The sequence below is a fragment of the Plectropomus leopardus genome, chromosome 11, assembly GCF_026936395.1.
Source record: "Plectropomus leopardus strain MGB_pleo_1.0 chromosome 11, ASM2693639v1, whole genome shotgun sequence".
NCBI lineage: Eukaryota > Metazoa > Chordata > Actinopteri > Perciformes > Serranidae > Plectropomus > Plectropomus leopardus.
The window spans coordinates 1,394,796-1,416,228 of record NC_142186.1 but is presented as its reverse complement, the minus strand read 5'-3'; the positions used below and the strand labels follow the sequence as shown (position 1 = coordinate 1,416,228).

The 21,433-nt window shown below is 42.2% G+C and overlaps 1 protein-coding gene across 1 annotated transcript in view; it reads left to right on the top strand.

The window, feature by feature from the left end:
* adcy3a (adenylate cyclase 3a) overlaps nt 1-21,433 on the top strand; it is a 59,724-nt gene that overhangs the window by 7,967 nt on the left and 30,324 nt on the right. Inside the window, exons 3-7 of the mRNA XM_042490203.2 lie at nt 7,311-7,460; nt 12,044-12,174; nt 16,032-16,143; nt 17,637-17,764; nt 19,203-19,361. Coding sequence (XP_042346137.2) covers nt 7,311-7,460; nt 12,044-12,174; nt 16,032-16,143; nt 17,637-17,764; nt 19,203-19,361 — 680 coding nt within the window. The remainder of the gene's footprint in view (nt 1-7,310; nt 7,461-12,043; nt 12,175-16,031; nt 16,144-17,636; nt 17,765-19,202; nt 19,362-21,433) is intronic.

Sequence of the window (21,433 nt, the reverse complement as noted above, 5' to 3'; positions counted from 1 at the left end):
TGTTAAATGTGATTAACACTGTTTTCCTTACTCAATGATCTACCAAATAATTATTTGATTTTCTCATAAGTGTTTGGTATCAATCAGCAGAGGAGAGCGTCATGGTTTCAAATATTGAAGATTTGAAGGCCTGTAGTGAACTTTATAAACACGTTAGGAAGAAATTAGATGCAGACAGTTAAAACAGTAGAAGTGATAGAAAGGAGGAATGTATTGAAACGATCTTTCCTGTGCTGTTATGGGGTTGATGCTCTTAAATGATAGGGACATGTGAAGTGTTAGACCTAGGTTAAGATCCCCATTCATACAATTATGGGATATTCTCTGATCAGGCCTCTTTATCTTTTCCCTTAGTGTTTTATGGGATAGGTTGCCTCGCTACTGTTGATCGATGCTTGACATTAACTTTTCTTTAATCTTAACTTTTCATCTGCTTTGATCATCTTGCACTATTTCAGTGCACGTGATCAAGTCCTGATGTCACATCTAATTCAGTTCCTCACTGGTTTTCGTTCCCTCATTTTATTGCTGCTTCAGTTTGTTGTTCAGTCATTTTATTCAATTGCTGTCTTTGCTGTATTCACTATTTCATCATTTATCCCTTCTTATTCTTAAACTCATTCATTTGTAGTCCTTTAGGAGGAGTAGTTTTGATGTGTAGTGAGTAGTTTAATAAAACTTTCATTTATAAAGACTTGATCTTGTGATGTGTGTGTGTATAATGTCAGGTCCCTGTACACCTGGAAAAAGAACTCTGTAGCAAACTTTAAATTATGAGACTAAATTAATTTATAAGGCAAAATGGGCTATCAACCTCTCTATTTTAATGGGTGGTGCTCCGAGGTTTTTAAACTTTGGTGCTCTGAGGAGAAGCTCTGCTCTGTTTGTCTCTCTCACTGCGCTGCTGTCGGACCATCAGCTGTGTGATCCGCAATAATGAAGCTGTGGAAGCACATACGACTGTCTAACACTCAGCTGTATTCTCGAGTCAAAGTCGTTCACTGCATTTGGTTCACCGCAGCGCTATTCTTATTATCACTGGCTGTTTGTGTTGTCTGTCAAAACATGACTGGAATGTGTTCTATTGATATTCTATCGACTACGTCTCATATGTCAATCAAGGAAAAGTTATTTCGTGATTAAGTCCCCTCCCTGAGCTACCACCTTATCGTGGTGGAGGGGTTTGCGTGTCCCAGTGATCCTAGGAGCTCAGTTGTCGGGGGCTTCATGCCCCTGGTAGGGTCACCCATGGCAAACAGGTCCTAGGGGAGGGACCAGACAAAGTGTAGCTCACAAGACCCCTATGATGACATCAATCAATGGTTTGGAGTTCCCCTCGCCCGGACGCGGGTCACCGGGCCCCCTGAGCCAGGCCTGTGGGTGGGGCTCGATGGCGAGCGCCTGGTGGCAGGGCCTTTACCCATGGGGCCCGGCCGGGCACAGCCCGAAGAGTTGACATGGGACCTCCTTCCGGGGCTCACCACCACGTAGGAGGGGCCGTGGGGTCGGTGCAATGAGCTGGGCGGCAGCCGGCGGGACCTTGGCGGTCCGATCCTCGCTGCAGCAGCTAGCTCTGGGACGTGGAATGTCACCTTTCTGGTGGGGAAGGAGTTTGAGCTGGTGCGCGAGGTTGAGAAGTTCCGACTAGATATAGTCGGCCTCACCTCGACGCTGCGTGGCTTGGGCCCGAACCAGTCTTCTTGAGAGGGATGGACTCTCTTCCACTCTGGAGTTGCCACTGGTGAGAGGCGCCGCAGGGGTGGCAATACTTTATTGCCCCTGCCGGTGCCTGCACGCTGGAGTTTACGCCGTGAATGAGAGGATAGCCTCCCTCCGCTTTTCGGGTTGGGGGATTTGATCCTGACTGTTGTTTGTGCTTATGGTCCAAAACAGCAGTTCAGAGTATCCACCCTTTTGGAGTCCTTAGAGGGGGTGCTGAGAGTGCTCCTTCTGGGACTCCCTCGTTCTGTTGGGGACTTTAACGCCACGTTGGCAACCCATAGTGAGACCTGAGGGCGTGATCGGGAGGAATGGCCTCTCCGATCTGAACCTGAGTGGTGTTTGTTATTGACTTCTGTGCTCGCCACAGATTGTCCATAATCTAACACCATGTTCAAGCATAAGGGTGTCCATATGCGCATTTGGCATCAGGACGCACTTGGCATCAGGACCCTATTTGTGCAGTTCAATGATCGACTTTTGTAGTCGTATCGTTGGACTTGCGGCCGTATGTCTTGGACACTGGTGAAGAGAGGGCGGAGTTGTCAGCCATCACCACCTGGTGGTGAGTTGGTCTGATGGTGGGGGAGGACGCTGTCAGACCTGGCAGACCCAAACGCATAGTGAGGGTCTGCTTGAACGCCTGGCAGAGTCTCCGTCAGAAGGAGCTTCAACTCCCACCTCCGGAAGAGCTTTCACCATGTCCCGGGGAGGCTGGGGACATTGAGTCCAGTGGGCCATGTTCCGTGCCTCCATTGCTGGGGCGGTCGACCAGTGCTGTGGCCGTAAGGTGGTTGGTGCCTGTCGGGGCGGCAACATCCGAACCCGCTGGTGGACACCGGCGGTAAGGGGCGCCATCAAGCTGAAGACGGAGTCCTATCGGGCCTTCTTGGCCTGTGGGACTCCAGAGGCAGCAGACAGGTTCGGCGAGGCCATGGAAAACGACTTCTGGACGGCTTCGAAGAGGTTCTGGACCACCATCCGCGCCTCAGGAGGGGGGAAACAGACCGTCAACACTGTGTATGGTGGCGACGGCGCTGCTGACCTCGACTTCGGGGATCGCCAGGATCGGTGGAAGGAATTAAGACCTCCTCAATCCCACCGACACGCCTTCCGCTGGGAAGCAGGGCCTGGGGACCCGGGTGGGCTCCTCTATCTCTGGGGCTGAGGTTACCGAGGTGGTCAAAAGCTCCTCGGGTGGCAGGGCCCTGGGGTGGACGAGGTCTGCCCGAGTTCCTCAAGGCCCTGGATGTTGTGGGGCTGTCGTGGGCTGGGACACGACTCTGCAACATTGCGTGGACATCAGGGGCAGTGCCCTTGGACTGGCAGACTGGGGTGGTGGTCCCTCTTTTCAAGAAGGGGGACCGGAGGGTGTGTTCCAACTACAGGGGGATCACACTCCTCAGCCTCCCTGGTAAGGTCTATTCGGGGGTACTAGAGGGGAGGGTTTGCCGGATAGTCGAACCCCGGATTCAGGAGGAGCAATGCGGTTTTCACCCCGGTCGTGGAACTGTGGACCAGCTCTGGACCCTTGGCAGGATCCTTGAGGGTGCGTGGGAGTTTGCCCAACCAGTCCACATGTGCTTTGTGGACTTGGAGAAGGCATTCGACCGTGTCCCTCGGGGAGTCCTGTGGGGGGTTCTCCGAATATGGGGTTTCGACTCCCTGATAATGGGCTGTCCATTCCCTGTATGACCGGTGCCGAGCTTGGTCTGCATTGCCGGCAGTAAGCCTAACTGCTACATTGTTAGAGTTGGACTCCGCCAGGGCTACCTTTTGTCACCGATTCTGTTCATAACTTTATGGACAGAATTTCTAGGCGCAGCCAGGGTGTTGAGGGGTCTGGTTTGCGTGACCTCAGGATTAGGTCTCTGCTCTTTGCAGATGATGTGGTCCTGTTGGCTTCATCGGGCCGACCTTCAGCTCTCACTGGATCGGTTTGCAGCCGAGTGTGAAGCGGCTGGAATGAAAATCAGCACCTCCAAATCCGAGACCATGGTTCTCAGCCGGAAAAGGGTGGCGTGCCCCCTCCGGATCGGGGATGAAGTCCTGCCCCAAGTGGAGGAGTTTAAGTACCTCGGGGTCTTGTTCACGAGTGAGGGAAGGATGGAACGGGAGATCGACAGGCGGATCAGTGCGGCGTCTGCAGTAATGCGGACTCTGCACCGGTCTGTCTTGGTGAAGAGGGAGCTGAGCCGAAAGGCAAAGCTCTCGATTTACTAGTCGATCTTCGTTCCTACCCTCACCTATGGTCATGAGCTTTGGGTAGTGACCGAAAGAACAAGATCGCGGGTACAAGCGGGTACAAGCACCCTTAGAGATAGGGTGAGAAGCTCGGTCATCCGGGAGGAGCTCAGAGTAGAGCCGCTGCTCCTCCGCATTGAGAAGAGCCAGATGAGGTGGCTCGGGCATCTAATTAGGATGCCTCCAGGACGCCTCCCTGGTGAGGTGTTCAGTGCACGCCCCACCGGGTAGGAGGTCCTGGGAAGACCCAGGACACGCTGAGAGACCACGCTCTCAGCTGGCCTGGGAACGCCTCGGGTCCCCGAAGAGCTGGATGAAGTGGCCGGGGAGAGGGAAGTCTGGGTTTCCCTGCTTATGCTGCTGCCCCCGCGACCCGACCCCGGATAAGCGGAAGAAAATGGATGGATGGATGGATATCATTATCGTTTTATCGCCCAGCCCTAAGGCTTATATGTGTGGCCACATATGAGGGATATCTTGGAGGTGATAGTCCACGATTTCACAGAGAAGTTGTGGATTCAGAACTTCAGGAGGATCTTCTTATCATGCCCAAGGGAGCCATTTCCTGCTGACAAGCACATAGCCATAGTATCACAGTTGATACTGTGTGCTTTAGTACTAAAGCAGTGACACTCTACTTACTGTCTTTGTGGCCCCACAGCCATTTTCTAACACACAATAAAAAATGAAGGGATTCACACTGGTGATTGTTTTTGTACTTTAATTATAGCTGCCAGGGTGCAACAGTATCAAAATAGAGCTTGTTTATCAAAAGAAGTGCCAGAGGAGAATCCCCCACACCCCCTCACAGAGGGTAAGATCCTAATGTCCTAAGATCCTAGAAGCATGCTAAAAGCCTAGAAATGTAGAAGGTATATTTATTAGTACATTTTTTAAACAAAGTTTAAAAAAACAAAATTACATTTATCCTTGATCCTGCTACATCTTTGGAGTGGAAGGATGAGTTGATTAAAAATAGCAGCTACGATTAAAATTCCATGTGGTTGTTGGGACATGTTGCTGATGGGATCATTCAATTCCTGCAGCGCATTTTTTTTAATTTGCATCAGAGTCTTCTGTCCTGTCAGCTCTGAACAAGGTCCGCTCAGCCAGTGCATTAGCTTGATCCAGCATGTTAGGGGTTAACCATGTCTCTGTGAAGATGTGCGCATAGCAGTCTCTGATTTCTCATTGCTGAGTGATTTTCAATCACATCTCATCCATTTTATCCTCCTGCAACCGGACATAAGTCAGAAGAAGGCTTGGTAGAGGAACAGCTCTCGGTCCAAGTTGGGTCAGCCTTTGTCTCTTTGTCCAGAGGTTTCAGTTTCGTTTCTCCCCTCCAGTCTGACCGGCTGATCGGAACATGCCACCTGAGGGGATCCTTTTGTGGTCTGCTGTATCCAGTCCAAAACCCACAAAACTTTTCCCTTATGTTGATAAGGGCTTGTCTATTGTAGAAAAGTTGTGCCATGGGGTCAAAACAAAAATTGAAAAATATAATTAAAAAGTAGCAAGGATTTGAGGAGATAGAGGCTGCTGCATCTACATGCGCCATAGCAAAGATGTCCTGAAAACGTGGAAACATCCTAAAATCTTAGAAACATCCTAAAATCCTAGAAACCTACCAAAATCCTAGAAATGTCATTAGATCCTAGAAACCTGTATGGAGCTGCTACAACTGGCCCCTGGCCTCCTGTCATTTTTCATCAGTGGCCCCCAAGCAAAGCAGGTTGAGTCTCCCTGGTTTAAGGAAATTTTCTCAAGTGTTTGTGCACAGCAGAAAGATAAACAATGGCTGCAGAAAAATCTGACTGTCGCTTTTGTAACCAGAAAAGACTCTCATGCCTTTATACAACATATCTGGAGTGGTCACTGTGTTCAGTGTCATGGAAACATGCATTTTGCATCTTTGGCACCAGGCTACAATTCTTTAAGTTTTCTGAAGTGCCCTTACTGCTCTATCACACCTTCATTATGCCTTTCAGTGTTTCCTCTACACTCATTTAGGAGTGGCGGCCCGCCACTCTTAAATTCTACCCGCCGCTCCTCAAATGTCGTTTTTTTAATTTTATTTATTTATTTTTTTAAAATTGCAAATACACCACCGCCGCATCACAACACAGTCCTGCACTGCGGTGGGTGTCGCGAGTGCTGAGGCAGATAACTATCTTGCTCCGTATCTACTCTTTGGGGTAGATACCACCGCCCCCTCCCACCCCCCAACAGAACTAATTGGTGCTGACGTTAATTAGCTACTCGCATCAAGGCATCGGGTCGGAGAGTCAGAGTGTCGGCTTGAAAATAGCGTGCAACTTACCGGAGAAAAGGTAGACTTATTAGCTTAAGAAAACTTATAATAGATTTTATTAGTTAAATAAACATTCGCAAAATATTGATGGCCAGCTAAGGTTACGTAGTCAATTGGGCCCGGTGCCAACTCAACTCAGTGTCGCTAACGTGAGTAAACTAATTGATAGCATTAAGCGATATACACGCCCTGATGTAACTGCTGACTGCATTTTCAGATGAGCTTGTTCAAATATTTTTCAAAGAAGAGAAAGACACCTGATGAGGATGGCACTAGTCAGGTATCATTAGCCTTTTTACTGACTCAAATTATGATGGTTAGGTAAAAAATTATGTTCACACTTGTAATCAAATGTGACATGAGTGTAAATTATCTAACGTTAATGTTTTATGTAATCGTATAAGACAAGTAACAGACAGGGAGGAGCAGTGGAACAAAGTGAAGGAGAGCAGAGTACAGGAGGGGGAGTGCTGAGTGAAGGAGCAGGAGAGCAAAGTGATGGTGCAGGAGAGAGATGAGAGTAGAGGAGAAAAACATAAAGGGAAACACAGGCTATCAGGCTGGGACCCTAAATGGGTTAAAAAAAAAAAAAAATAGATACAAAAATTATTGTTTCTATTTGTAGGTGAAGACTGACTTGAGAAACAGGCTGCAGGGGGATCACCTTGCAGCATGTATGCTGCTGAGCATCAACGGGCCACCTCTTGGGGAATTTCCGTACAACAGAGCCTTAGAGCTGTTCTACAAAAAACCAAGAAAAATCCATTGTTCTGAGCCTGGGTGCAAACTTTGCCACTGATTACAGCCCCATCAAGAAATTATTATTTATTGTTTTTATTATTTTATTGTTGAATTTTTGTTATTATTTTTTATTTTTACATTCAGCCTTTAAAAAGCATCATTTGTTTACGCCGCCACGGCTCCCCGGAGAGCCTGCCCCCGCTGCTGAAAAAAATCCTAGAGGAAACACTGCCTTTATTATGCATTTGTTTGTTAAATAATGAGCCCTAACTGTTTTGTTTTTTTTGCTTTCAAGCTTCTTGCCAACATAGTGATCTATGTGTGTGCCATCACTGTGGGCGTCATGTCATACTACATGGCTGACCGGAAGCACCGGAAGGCCTTTCTGGAGGCGAGACAATCTCTGGAGGTCAAACTCAACCTGGAGGAGCAAAGCCAGCAACAGGTCAGAGGACAAACTCTCCAACATCCTGCTGTTTACATGACGGAGTTTAAGGGTGGAAGTTGCACTTTTGGGTTTAGGTTAAGCCCACATCTTGCCACACATGTCAGACATGAAAACATTGGCCTGAAAACCAGTTGAATGACTTTGAATGGTGTTTCAGACAGTCATGGGTTATTTCTGGCCCACAGGGTTTTTATAAGCGAGGATGACTGCCACCACTATTAGCTAATCGCCCAGCAACCAAACCTACATTTCATTTGCATCTGCTTTTAGCTAACATCATAATTCTAATGCAAAAGTCAAGTTTGTTGAGTTAGACTTGCACATTGTCTGTTTATTAGAAACCAAACTCTATATCGCATTCAGTCTTGCTGAAATTATGGAACAGCTGTTCTTCTCACCAAACAGTATATTTTGATTGATAGATAAATATTTATCTGCGCTCTCAAACTTGAAAATAAAACATTTAACTTTGAACTCATTTTGTGATGAATCAAACATAAAAACGTCAAACACATTAAAATTGTATTTTTGTAATAAACAAGAAACTACATGTAATTAGGGCTGGACGATAAGGAAAAAAATCTTATCAATCACTATTTCTGTCAAGCTGAAAGGTTTCCTTTTCCTCCGGAGTGAGATATCAAGATATCATAAGGTTAATTTTGGTTTAAACATTTATTTTCTGTCAGACATTGAACATGACAAATATACTGTACAACAGGCCTCACCAACTGGAGGACCTATTCCACTAAAATTCCAGTTACAAAAATTTCCTCTCAGCAAAGGTCTGAACCTCATACCTTAAATCAATATCACGATTAATTGAACATTTTACTTCGATTACAATTAATGAACGATTATTTTGCTTTTTCATTTTCTTTTTTTGTGGTTTGTTTTTTGCCCTCATAGTTCACTGACACAGTTTCATTTGACCATGGTGTGTTGGAGTGTAATAAACATCTGATTTATTACTATTTGTTAAACTTTCCAGCATTATATAACAATTAAAAGCTCCATCTTAAACAAACTTAGGCAAATTTAAGCACATTGTTCTGATAATAGGCCAACATCTTTTGAGTAGGCCTACTTCTCCTTTAGATGCCAACAGTTCGCCAAACATTCCTAGTTACAGAAAGGGTGAAAATAAGGTAATGTGCTTGTGGCCCCAGGCCCCCAGAACATAACGACTGCCCCTGGTAATAATAATGAGAGCTCAGCAGGAGCGGCTGGATGAGACATGGAGCGATGCGTCCTGGTGTTTCTAAATAATTCATCCAAAGTCTGATTAAACCTAAAACTAACACAAAGTAGTCTGTAGATGTCTAAAGGAGGCACTTTTCACCTCTGCAAATGTGTCTGTTTCAGACACTTTGGTGCTCTGAGGAGAAGCTCTGCTCTGCTTGTCTCTCTCACTGCGCTGCTGTCGGACCATCAGATGTTTGATCCGCGTTAATTAAACGCTGTGGAGGCACATACAACTCTGTTGTCTAACACTCAGCTGTATTCTCGAGTCAAAGTCGTTCACTGCATTTGATTCACCGCAGCGCTATTCTTATTATCATTGGCTGTTCATGTTGTCTCTCAAAACATGGCTGGAATGTGTTCTATTGATATTCTATCGACTACCTTTCATATTTCAATGAAGGAAAAGTTATTCCGCGATTGATATTGTTATCATTTTATCCCCTGGCTGTTCATCTTGTACCATTATCAGGCAAAAACCAAAATACCTGCGAAACTACACTCCCATAAGCCTCAGCTGTTCTTTGTGTTAAGTGCTAATTAGCAAATGTTAGCATGCTAACCTGCTAAACTGAGAAGTTAGCATGAGAAACAATCAGCATGTTAGTATGTGTTTCAGTCTGATCACTTTGAGTGTAACACTCGCTTAGATTAACGCGTCTGAGCAGGAGGGATGTAAGGTCCGCTTCTACATGCAAACTTTAGTTAGACTTCTTTCAATTTCTATTTTGAGCTTAACTTAAAAGCCTGATTTACTGCCTGGTTGATCTGGTCATCTTTTTTTATGAAACAGAAAAAGTAACATGTTGGATCTACAGCATACATTTCATCTGGTCCTCTGTGAATTGGTTAAGGCAAAGCCAGCATCCACTATATGATATCTGTTCTTTTGAGTGTGTGTGTGTGTGTGTGTGTGTGTGTGTGTGTGTGTGTGTTTGGTTTGATTGGCTTGTGTTTGTTTGAGCTGGTACTGTGTCAGCACTCTGCTCCCTCCTCTCCTTACATCTGTGGCCACTGGGCATTCTCATCACTCCTATTTATGGAACAGATGGTTTGTAGCACAAAGATTGAGGGAGTGAGGAAGAGGACACAGAGTGATTATGGAGGAGAAAATGAGAGAGCAATGGTGTTGTGAGAAGTTACATCGTGAGGGCTGATAAAACCATGAGTGGAAGAAACTCCCAGAATACTAATGGAGAAGCACGGGCTGCTGGGAGACAAGGGCCGCCAACCAATCAAGGAGCATCCGGTTGCTGCCGGTTTCCATGGCAACCGGCCTCCTGAGACGTTGTCAGCTGTAATCACAGAGCCAACCCGCTCGGCCATTTGTTGCTTCTCTGCCTCTCTGTCAGGTTTTGATAAGAATATTGAAAGCTGCCACACTGGTCCTGTGTGTGTGTGTGTGCGTGTGCGCGCGCGTGTGTGTGTGTGTGTGTGTGTGTGTGTGTGTGTGTGGGCGCAGGGGTTAGTGTGTGCATGGTCTCTGCAGTCACACTAATGACAGTGTGAGGCCATCAGCTCTCCTGTAAACAATGCTCTCTATGAAGACTGCTGTGTATACTTCTCATTTCCAGTTGCCACCTTTGTTTGCATGATGTGCAACAGTTTAAACCAGAGGGGATGTCTTTAATGGTAAAGGGTTATTAAAGGGTAACTGTAGTATTGCCGTACCTGTCATAGCCCTAACTATGATTGTCTGTGGCTGATACTGGCTGGCCAATAAACAAATCAATGGCTTATATCTGACATCAGTATATAATAATCCTTAATTTTCAATAAGGCTTTAGCTACCATCTGCATTTTTTGTCTAATAAATAAACTATTTAAATTCACAAAATGTCAGGAAGGATAATATTCTTACACCTATTTTCTTTATTTAACAAAGAAATACAACTGCACACCTTCTTTTTTGCTTTTTCTTTTTCATCAAACTAAGACTAAGCTAGCTTAACTTAGCTTAATTAGCTTGTTAACTTATCGTAAAACACTTTCCACTCAAATTCAACAGAAACAAAAAATCACCAAAACCATCTTAGTGTTCTAAGTCATTTAGTTAGTCTATGTTAGTCTATCCAACAATCACCAGCTCTGGTTTGCTTTAAATAAATCCTTAATTCACCAGGTTAGATGTCAAAATATGGCTGGTTGTTTACAGTCCTGTAACATTATCCACATCACTCACAGTCACCATGTTTTTCAGCTCCGCTACCTTTTCCACGATGAGAGGCTGACCTCTGGTGGTGTTTGATCTGCACTACTCACAATGAGTTTAATAAAAAAATAGTCTGTATTCATGATGGTTTGAAAAAATCCAATTTCTTAATACCACGGTATACCGCAATACTGTAATAATGCCCAAGCCTAATATTTACAATGGTCATTATAAATCGAACTCTATCATTTTTATCCTAGTAGTGATACTGACAGGACACACCAGATTTTGATAGAAGGATGGTGCCTGTTAGGGCTGTGCGATATGAAAAAATATATTGTCTGATGATAAAAAACACCTGTCGTTTCATATTATGCTACGTTGTGGCTCCTTCTGTCGTTTGGGCATGAAAAGTCAGACACAGCACCACCATGACTTGCAAATACTATTTTATGAACTGGAGAGCTGTTAGTTTGTTTCCAGCTTACAAAGAATAAATCATCATGTTTAACAGCGCTGCCTTAACAGTCTAACTTAATGAGTGATACTGGGCAGGTGAGGCTTTAGTTTTTCTATCTGCAGAGCTGCGATTGCAACTTTAGTAACATTCTGCTACTACTGAGCAGCAGCGCAACTGGGAAATCTTATCAATCTCTTATCTAGAGAGCTGTTAGTTTGTTTCCAGCTCGCAGTGGATGAATTCTCATACCGCCATTACATTTTAACTTCCTGCTGACACTCACATCTAACCGCTGACAGGAAGCTTTAAGTCCACAGCAAAATATCACTTCTGGTCCTTCAAAATTAAAGCACCATGGGTTCTGTGTTGATTTCTTTAATTATAACAAAACTTTATTTCACTTTACTATTACAGTACTTTGTTTAACTTTATACCTTATTTTAACAATATAACAGTATTTTATTCAACTTTATTATAACAGAAGTTTATGTAACTCTTTTTATGGCAGAGGCTACTTTATTTGTAACTGTAGTTCATTTAATAGTTCAATGTAGTTCAATTTTGTATTTTACTAGTTTACAATATTTTAGAGCAGATTTCAGAATATTGGGATATATATTGTGTATCGCAATATAGCCTTAAAATATCATGATATTATTATAAAGCCCTGTGTCTTCCAGAAGGTGTGTATGATGTTCTCTGTGTGTCCGTCTTTGTCCTCCACAGGAGCGTCTCCTACTCTCCATCCTTCCAAAGCACATTGCTGATGAGATGCTTCAGGACATGAAGAAGGAGCCCAGTCAGAAAGAGATGCAGCAGTTCAACACCATGTACATGTACAGACATGAGAACGTCAGGTGATTTGCTAGATGTCTCTTTGACCTGTTTAACCACCGGAACGGGTTTGTTTTTAGCCACAGGTCGATATTTTGATTGTGTGTTTAGAATGGGCTTTTCAAAGTGGTGTCCAGGTATCTTTCAGAGGCTCCCTGGCATGATCAGAGACACCAGTAATTTTTACATTAAATGTTAATGAAACACTTTTTTTTTACAATTAAAAACACAAAATAGTCAAAAACCTAACAAACAGATATACTAGTAATAAGTTTGATTGCGTGACATTGTACTAAAAACCCAGGAACAACACAAAAACAAAGCTCTTTGTACAAACAGACAACCCACCTACCAAAACAGACACAGCAGGCATGGTTGAGATAGCTGAGCCAAATACAAGGTATTGTTGTGTTAGAAGTCAGTTAGATGGGTCAGAGGAGCAACCCCTCTGGAGAAACGTTTTGCTGTTGGTACAGAAAGCTACAGCTCAACACTCACAGCAACCTGAAACATAAAGAGCTGTTTGTGGATAAACAACAAGACGTCGATGTGGAGTTTACATTGGCTAAGTAAAGGATAGCTTCATTACTTTTCAAATCTGTCAGGTGCTCATGTAAATACTGAAGCAGGTTTTGCTCTCTGTAGCTCATATTCCTCCTGTTCATTCTGGGGAATTCCTGTTAATGTGTTTTCAGTGTAAGTGATAGGGGACAAAATCCAGTCCTCAGTCTGTGCCAAAGTACATTCGAAGTTTAGCTGAAGCTAATGTGAGGCTAAGTTAATCTGTCTTTTTTTTTTTTTTAGGATAAAATTCACTTTGTCTTTCTTTAGATGCTGTTTGCCTGTTGAGCATCAGCGGAAAAACAAAGAGACAATTTTTTAAATGATAAATTAGGCTTGGGTGGTATCTATTTCTCCCTACCCTCATACCTTCCTAGAATTTTACCAGGGTATATGGTACTTGACAGTATCAGGGTGCGGTACTAACATCCCTCTGGCACCAGCAACCAATGAGTTCACTGCGTTCTGTGGGCTTTCTTGTTATTTTCAGTCTACTCAATACACAGTACTTGATCAGTCTTGTTTGTCATTAAGTTAGTTATTCCACTGTTCCACAATCACCAGCTCAGGTCTGGTTTAAATAACCCCTTAATTAAACGGCTTAGATGTGAAAATCAGCTGTTTTCCCTGCTCCTCTCTGCTGTTTATGGCACGACGCAGGCCGGTGTTGACCGGCTGTTTACCATCTCGTAATGTTCTCTTCACCACTCGCAGTCAGCACCACACTGACCACACTGCATGCAAAACCTCCTCATTGCAGCCTCTCCAGTATGAAGTTAAAAGTCAGATGAAAATCACTGTCAGGATTTCTAAATAACCTGGTATATCCAAATACCCTGACACTGAACTTTGGAATGAATGTTTGCACAGAGAGATGGTTCCTACTTTCTCTTACAGTGAAGGAGGAACCAATAAGGAACAATTTAACAAGAAAAACCTGTTTCACTGTACACACGATCACCTGACTATTGTTTAAAGCTCTGTTTGGGCACAAAGAGGATGATCAGTTCCCAACAGGAACTGGCTAGTGATGTGTATTGGTAAACTGTGCTAATAATGTCGAAAGTTAAGTTTATTACCTGAGGCATCACCATCCAATAAAGCATGAATGCAAGTAATTGTAGTCAAATGCCAGCAATAAGACCTATCCCAAGGAGTGAGTATGGAAAACATACTGTAGATATAAGAGATGGTGCCCATACACACAGACCAAAATGAGGTATTTTAACTGATGAATGTAATTGACTCAACATGTGATCCACACAGTGCCACATTTATAAGGATTTATACTGGCAAGATTCAAGGTTTTTGTTTAATTTTTGTCTTTTGTTTATTTAACTAGATTATCTATTGCTCATTTTCAGATTTGAATCTACTGTAACAGGGACTTGTAAGATTGAACAATTTGTTAAGATCAGTAGAAATTGTTACCAAATTGATATCATGATATTAATATTGTTCAATATGAGGGGAAAAAACTAAAGGACAGATAACTTCAAAAGGTGTGGTGGCTTCAGTGGTTCTACTCATACCTTCTAATGCAGGAAGAACAGTTGCACTCCAAAATTGAGTGGTGTAGTCACCTTACCATTTCGTTTGGCACACAAAGCAGCACATGTTAATGCTGTCTGAAGTAATAAACTTTAACACCACATACACCAAGAGCATAAACTTTAGTATTATTATTATTATTATTATTATTATTATTATTATTATTATTATTATTATTAGTAGTAGTAGTATTATTATTTGTCACTATACACTCACTTTGAATTTGATGTCTGTTGCATGTTCCAAAAAAGTTGAGACAGGCGCAGCGAAAGACTGGGAAAGTTGTGGAATCCTGAAAAAACACCTGTTTGGAACATTCAACAGGTAAACAGGTTAATAAGTTAGGTATGATAGTATCATGTCTGTGTCTTAAAGGGGCATCCTACAAAGGCTCAGCTGTTCACAAGCAAAGACAGTCCTTTGTGAAAAACTGTGAGCAAACAGTCCAATGATAAAACAACATTTCTCAACTCACCACTGCATTGAATTTAGGGATTTCACCATTTACAATCCACAATATCATCAAAAGATTCAGAGAATCCAGAATCTCTGCATCTTAGGGTCAAGGCTGAAAAGGATATTACTTCATGGGCTTAGGAACACTTTGGAAAACCATTGTTATTAAACACAGTTTACCGCTGCATCTACAAATGAAAGTTCAGACTCTACCATGCAAAGTGAAAGCCAGATAACAACAACATCCAGAAACATGGCCGACTTCTCTGGACCCGAGCTCATCTGAGACAGACTGTCACACAGTGGAAAAGTGTGCTGAGGTCTGATGAGTCCAGATTGTTACCAGTTTAAAGCTGAAAGGCAGCAGCTCTGATGGTATAGGGGGGTGTTAGTGCCCATGGCATCTGTGAAGGACATGATGAAAGGTCCATACAGGTTTTGGAGCAACATATGCTGCCACCCAGACAATGTCTTTCTCAGGACCATCCCTGCTTATTGCAGCAAGACAATGAGACACATTCTGCACATGTTCCAACAGTGTGGCTTCATAGTAAAACAGAGCAACTACGAGGCTGACCTGCTGCAGTACTGACCCGACTTCCACTGAACACGTGTGGAGCATTATGAGGAGCAAAACAGGACAGTGGGGAGCATGGACAGTTGAACAACTGATGTCATCTATCAAGAAATAATGGGAAAAAATTTCACTTTGAAAGCTTAAACAATTAGTTTCCTCAGTTCCCAAGTGATTTTTCAGAACATGTTGCAGGCATCAAATTCAAAATGAGTGGGGTTTTTTTTGTTGTTGTTTTTAAACAACATAAAGTTTATCAGTTTGAACAGTAAATATCTTGTCTTTGTACTCCATTTAGTTGAGTACAAATTAAAAAAAAAAAGTTTTATTTGCATTTTACACAATGTCCGAACTTGGAAATCTTAGTTGTATCTGAATTCAGAGGTTTTGTCTCTGTCAGCAGCTGAAACTGTGAAAACTAAAGATTATCGCAGCATCTCCAGCTCCTGCTGCTGTCAGATTATGAGCTGATAAAGATTCAGATATCATACCTGCTGCCTCCTGAGCCACCTGAACTTCATATCATCAGAGTTCCCCACCTGCCACTAAGAAACAAGCAGAGTGCAGCCAGTCATTTAAGGTTCACAGTTTTCAAGGAAGTAGCAGTTTTCTAGATAGTGATCAGTGCTCTGAGGTGATGGGCTGAAGATGTGTTTTGAGGATACAGGCCATGTGACTGTAGCAGCATGATATCAGTACTGATTTGCTGGCTTGTGTGTGTCTCTTGTTGTTGTGCAGTATTTTGTTTGCAGACATTGTGGGCTTCACTCAGCTGTCGTCGTCCTGCAGCGCTCAGGAGCTCGTCAAACTGCTCAATGAGCTGTTCGCTCGCTTTGACAAACTGGCGGCAGTGAGTTTCACCCTGTTACCTAACAACTGTGATGTTATGGCACTTATGTCACAGGACCTTTCCTTTGAATTATCTGGGATTATTTGAAATTATTATGCATGGTCACATATAAAGACCTGATCCAGTGATTCAGCTGGTACTGATAAAGCTTAAAGATTATTACTGAGAAAAGATGGATACCAGTCAGATGTGATCATTGCTCTTTCATTAACGTGTTATATCTAACTTGTTTAACATAGAAGTATTTTAGGTAGCAGGGATAGCACCACAATATTTTTGTGTGGCAATACTGCATCAATACGTGGGCACCAAGTATTTATTTATCATAGGAATTATTCAGATTACAAATACAAATTCAACTTTTGGTAGCCTAATAAATTCAAATGCTTTTTCAGTGTCCCAGACACATTTTGCTGCATTAACTTGTCTTAAGTGAGATGAACAGACTGAAAACTTTATCTTATGAGATAAAACAGATGTTGACAAAGTTTTTTTGGGGGGGACATAATTTTCAGTAGAAAAAAAGGTAATAAAACACAATGTATCGCAATATATATTATTGAAATACTTTACGTGTTGCAATTCATTTACAGTATTGTATTATGACTGAAGTATTGTGGTAATATTGTATCCTGGATCCTCCGGTGATTCCAAACACTTAAGTATATTGGCAGTAAACTAAACACACAATACAGCCATTTAAAGTTGTATGTCCCTCCCCTGAAACCAAAATAAAAATCATAGGTCCCTCTATAGTGCTTAGAAAATTATTTGACATACCTCCCCCTTTTTTCTCCAAAAAACAGTTCTTATCCTGTTCTGCCTTATTATTTTTTTAAATAAAACATATTTCAAAAAGCTATTATATAGTAATGAAAAAGAGCCGAAAAGGATTATCAGTGGTTGTTTCAGAGAATGTACTATCTTTAAAATTTGCCTTAAAGTCCTTTAACTCACGGAAAAGTCGTTGAATTGTATTGGTAAAAATGTGTACGAACCCTGTAGAAGTGGTTTACATCATGTGAAAACTGGAACCTGAAAATTAATTTGAGATACAGCTCAGTAATGTGTGTCAATTTGTTCTACCATAAATATATATTTAACATTATGTTTTAATTAGGCCCCTATTCAAACTTTCGCAGCAGCTTCTAGAAGGCAGTGATGTCAGCCGGGGTTGCCGGCGGCCTGACGGGTTTCTGAGGGTTAAAATGCACTTATTGTGAAACTCATGCAGGAAGTGATGTATAACAGCTTATCCTGACCTATCGAATATAAGTTGCCACTGCTAATGAATAGAGCAGAACAGAAAAGCTGCTGTGAGCATGTGTGGCTGGTATCCATTATGTGTTCGTCCCTAACAGCAGCGTTTCAATGGTCACCGACATCTTCATTTGTAAACCTGTAAACACGCATAGATGAGGATGTAGAGATCCCAGTCTGCTGTTTGCACATTCTAGTGTCCATCTCTCTCTAAACTTCATGTTCCCTGTCAGAAATATCACCAGCTGAGGATTAAGATCCTGGGAGACTGCTACTATTGTATCTGTGGGCTGCCGGACTACAGGGACGACCACGCTGCGTGCTCCATCATGATGGGTCTGGCCATGGTTGAGGCCATCTCGTAAGTACTGGAGGGAGCAGTGAATAGAGATGGCTGTGATGTAAACATCAGTCAGTGTCAGCTACATGTTGATGGGATGCAGAGGGTTAGTCACTCGGCTCACAGTGTGGATTCGATCACTCTGATGGACTGCTATTGACTTCCTGTGGAGCACGTGTGAAATAAAGTGAATTGAACAACAAGAGGTCATTAAACTCAAATGGATTGTGATGCAACAGTTCTATCAGATGAGAGTCCATGAATGGATTTGCTTCAGTTTGGATGATTGTTGATGCTATAAATGAGATCTATGCAAATGTGCAGCAAATGTTCTGAAACATCCTAATCTGTTTTTACCAGGTGTGCTCAGTCATGAATCCCACTTGATCTTACGTCACCTGTTAGCACAGGTAACGCCACCTAAACACTATGTAATGGCAGGTTTGTGCCCAAAGAAGACTGTAAGAAGAACCACTGCAGGAGTAAAACTGATGTAGGCCTACTGTTAAACAAACTTAAAGTATATGTGACCTTTTAGGTAAAATAATTGAAATAATAGGAAAAGCAGCACGTCCTCATACATACAGTTTATATGAGAAGCTGGAAAAATGACTTACATGATTATAAACATAGTAGCTAGTTGACTGTCTAATTAATCAACTAATTGTTTCAGCTGCACTTGTATATTTTCATTTGGTTTGTACACAAATATCTTCATTGTAAAGTACTTACCTAATAATAGTAGGGGAGTGAAAAGTACAATATTTCCCTCTGAATTGTAGAGGAGTACAAGTGGAATTGGCAAGATTAAAAAACTCAAGTAATGTAAAAGTTTCTCAGGTTTGTACTGAAGTACAGTATTTGAGTAAATGTACTTAGTTACAGACTATCACTAGTCAGCAGAAGGATGTACTGTAATTGAAATCACAGTAACTGGGATCAGTGCACCAAATATATTAATATTTCTGTAGCCCTGAAAGTTAATAATCCAGCCATTATAATTACTCTAAAACATTGTCTACATTTGATTAAATGACATTCATGCATTTTTTAAAAATATTTCTCAAACTTATTTTTCTTTGCGCTGGGCAACAATTTGTGGCATGTGAAAACGGGATGTTTTTCTCTTATTTTGGTAAGAGTGCTCTGGACCAGTCCTAAAATTTTCTATTACCTACGAAAAGAGAAAAAATGAGAAAACATTAGTGAATCCCCAAAATCAATGGCTACTAACAAAATCAGAACAGATTGTGGATATGAGCAAAAATAAGAGAAACTTTGTTCATATGTACTTTCTTGCCTGAGGCCCAGTGTTTCCTGTCAGTTGTGATGTATTTGTGATGTCATGGCGTGTAGAAACAGACAGCAGAGCTGCATTGATGATTGTAACAAAAACAGAAGCCAGTTGTTGTTTCAGTTGTTTTTGATTGAGTGTGCTTCCTTGTATAACCGACCACAGGTACGTCCGAGAGAAAACCCAGACGGATGTTGACATGCGTGTTGGAGTGCACAGTGGTACAGTGCTGGGGGGTGTGCTGGGCCAGAAGCGCTGGCAGTACGATGTCTGGTCCACTGATGTCACTGTTGCCAACAAAATGGAGGCTGGAGGGATACCAGGGTAGGAACACACACTCCATGTAGTACCTCACTTTATGTCAAGTATTTAAAACAAAGTTATGTCAGTCCACTGCTGGAACAATGTTTCTGACAGACCATCTGTAAAAAGATGTCTGTGTTGCTTTTAGCCTGTTTATTTTGTCTGTAGCTTTGAAATAAAAATAAATAAATAAATAAAAAATTATACGCTTAAACCAACGCATACATCCAGGCTTCTCAGGATCTCCCAGAAACACCGTTGTCATTTAGCCAGAACACTTCCAGCCAGCCTGAGTTCGTGAGACTCCTGCTTTTCGCTTTAAATGCCAGCAGACAGTTGTGGACTTGAACCAGTTGCACACACGGGTCCATCCACTTTGTCTGGGAGCACATGTTGATGATTAGAGCCACTGATTAGGCAAAGTCCCCCTGTTTTCCTCTAGGAATCTTACAAGGATTCTTTGCCAAATTTCAACAGGCTTTGTATCAAAACAATGGGCCGTTTTCTCATTAACCCTTAAATGCCGCAAATTTCCATTAGGTGAATATAAAATACAGTGTTTATTCACAAGCACCATGAGGTTTGTGACTAAAAAGAAGCGCCATGACGGGCAGCAGTCCCAGCATGTCAGCAGACTGGCTCACCTCCTTCCAGCACACAGTTTGCCTGCAACTGCTCCAAAATGTTCGTAGGTCAACATTTATTTTATTTATTTATTTTTTACATTTCTGAGCTTCAAATGGCAATCTTTTCCAGTGTACCTTAATTTACCATGTCGATTCAACTGTCACCTAACTTCCACCTTAGGTAGAGTGACCAAGAAGATTCAGCTGTTGAGACATCCTGAAGCTGTGAGAGGACATGTCCTTTCATGAGTGAACTAGACTGTGTGTTCCTGTAGGCAGATTTCCATTAAACCTAAAATTGCGCAAACTGAAATTGCGAATACAAAATACACCTGATGGAAACATTTCAATTTAGCATTAAAAAGTTTTTCCACTGGCATGAGGAGGTATTTCAGGCAATTTGAAAAAGCAACATTGTCTTTTCTAGGTCACATGATGCTATGGCTATGTGCTTGTCAGTAGGAACTGGCTCCCTCATGATACAGCAGGAGCTACAAGAGGTGTCATTGCATCGCATAACTCTTAAAAAGTTGAGCGATTATCCAGAAGTGTTGAATCCATAATTACTCTGTCAAACAGTGGACTATAACCCCCAGAAATCCCTCACACGTGGCTGCTCCCACGTATAAGGGTCTCGCCTTTCCATGATGGCTACATAATACGCCTACATGGCCTTGGATAGGAAATAATGAAGGCTAGTGTGGTGGTTGCAATAGAAATAAAGCTGCTAATGTTTTGAACATCCATTACCATGCTTCTTGGTATGTTATTGCCAGAGAAGTCACAGAACATCAGTCAGTGGAAACACAGTCATCTCACAATTGTGTTTTTATCACTTAAGTTTTGCAAAAATCTGTAATGGAAATCCACCTAATGTGGGCAGCATGTGTCTATGAACTGTGGTAAACTATACCCCGATTTCAGCTGTAATAGCAAGAGTTTGTAAACAGGAAGTGGGTGCTTTACTGCTTCCTTCAATACCGCAGTTGAAAATGGGCTGAAAAAATTCAGATCAAATCAAATCAAACTTTTTTATTTTTCACCTTCCATATAATCACACAGCCCAAAGTGAGTGCACTTGTTGCACTCTGTGAGGCCCTACCTCACAGAGTGCAACAAGTGCAATGCTATAAATTACATTAATAAAAAATAAAACGTTAAAAATGAATAAATGATCAATGATTTAAAAAAGATGAACTAGGGAAAAATTGTTTACCAAAGAACCAAGTCACAAAAAGAATAGAAACAGTAAAACTCAGCAGCGCTTATCAAATATGAAATACACTGCCACAATTAAACAGTTCCCCTATGTCATGTTCTTAAGTCTCACACACTAACACTGTGTTCATAAAGTATGTTTTCTATCTTTTCATCTGTTGCAATTCACCTCTCTGTGTACAAGTGTCATTGTGAATTCATGAAGGGGGATTTGACTGAAGGCATACAGGGACATTATACCATATTTTT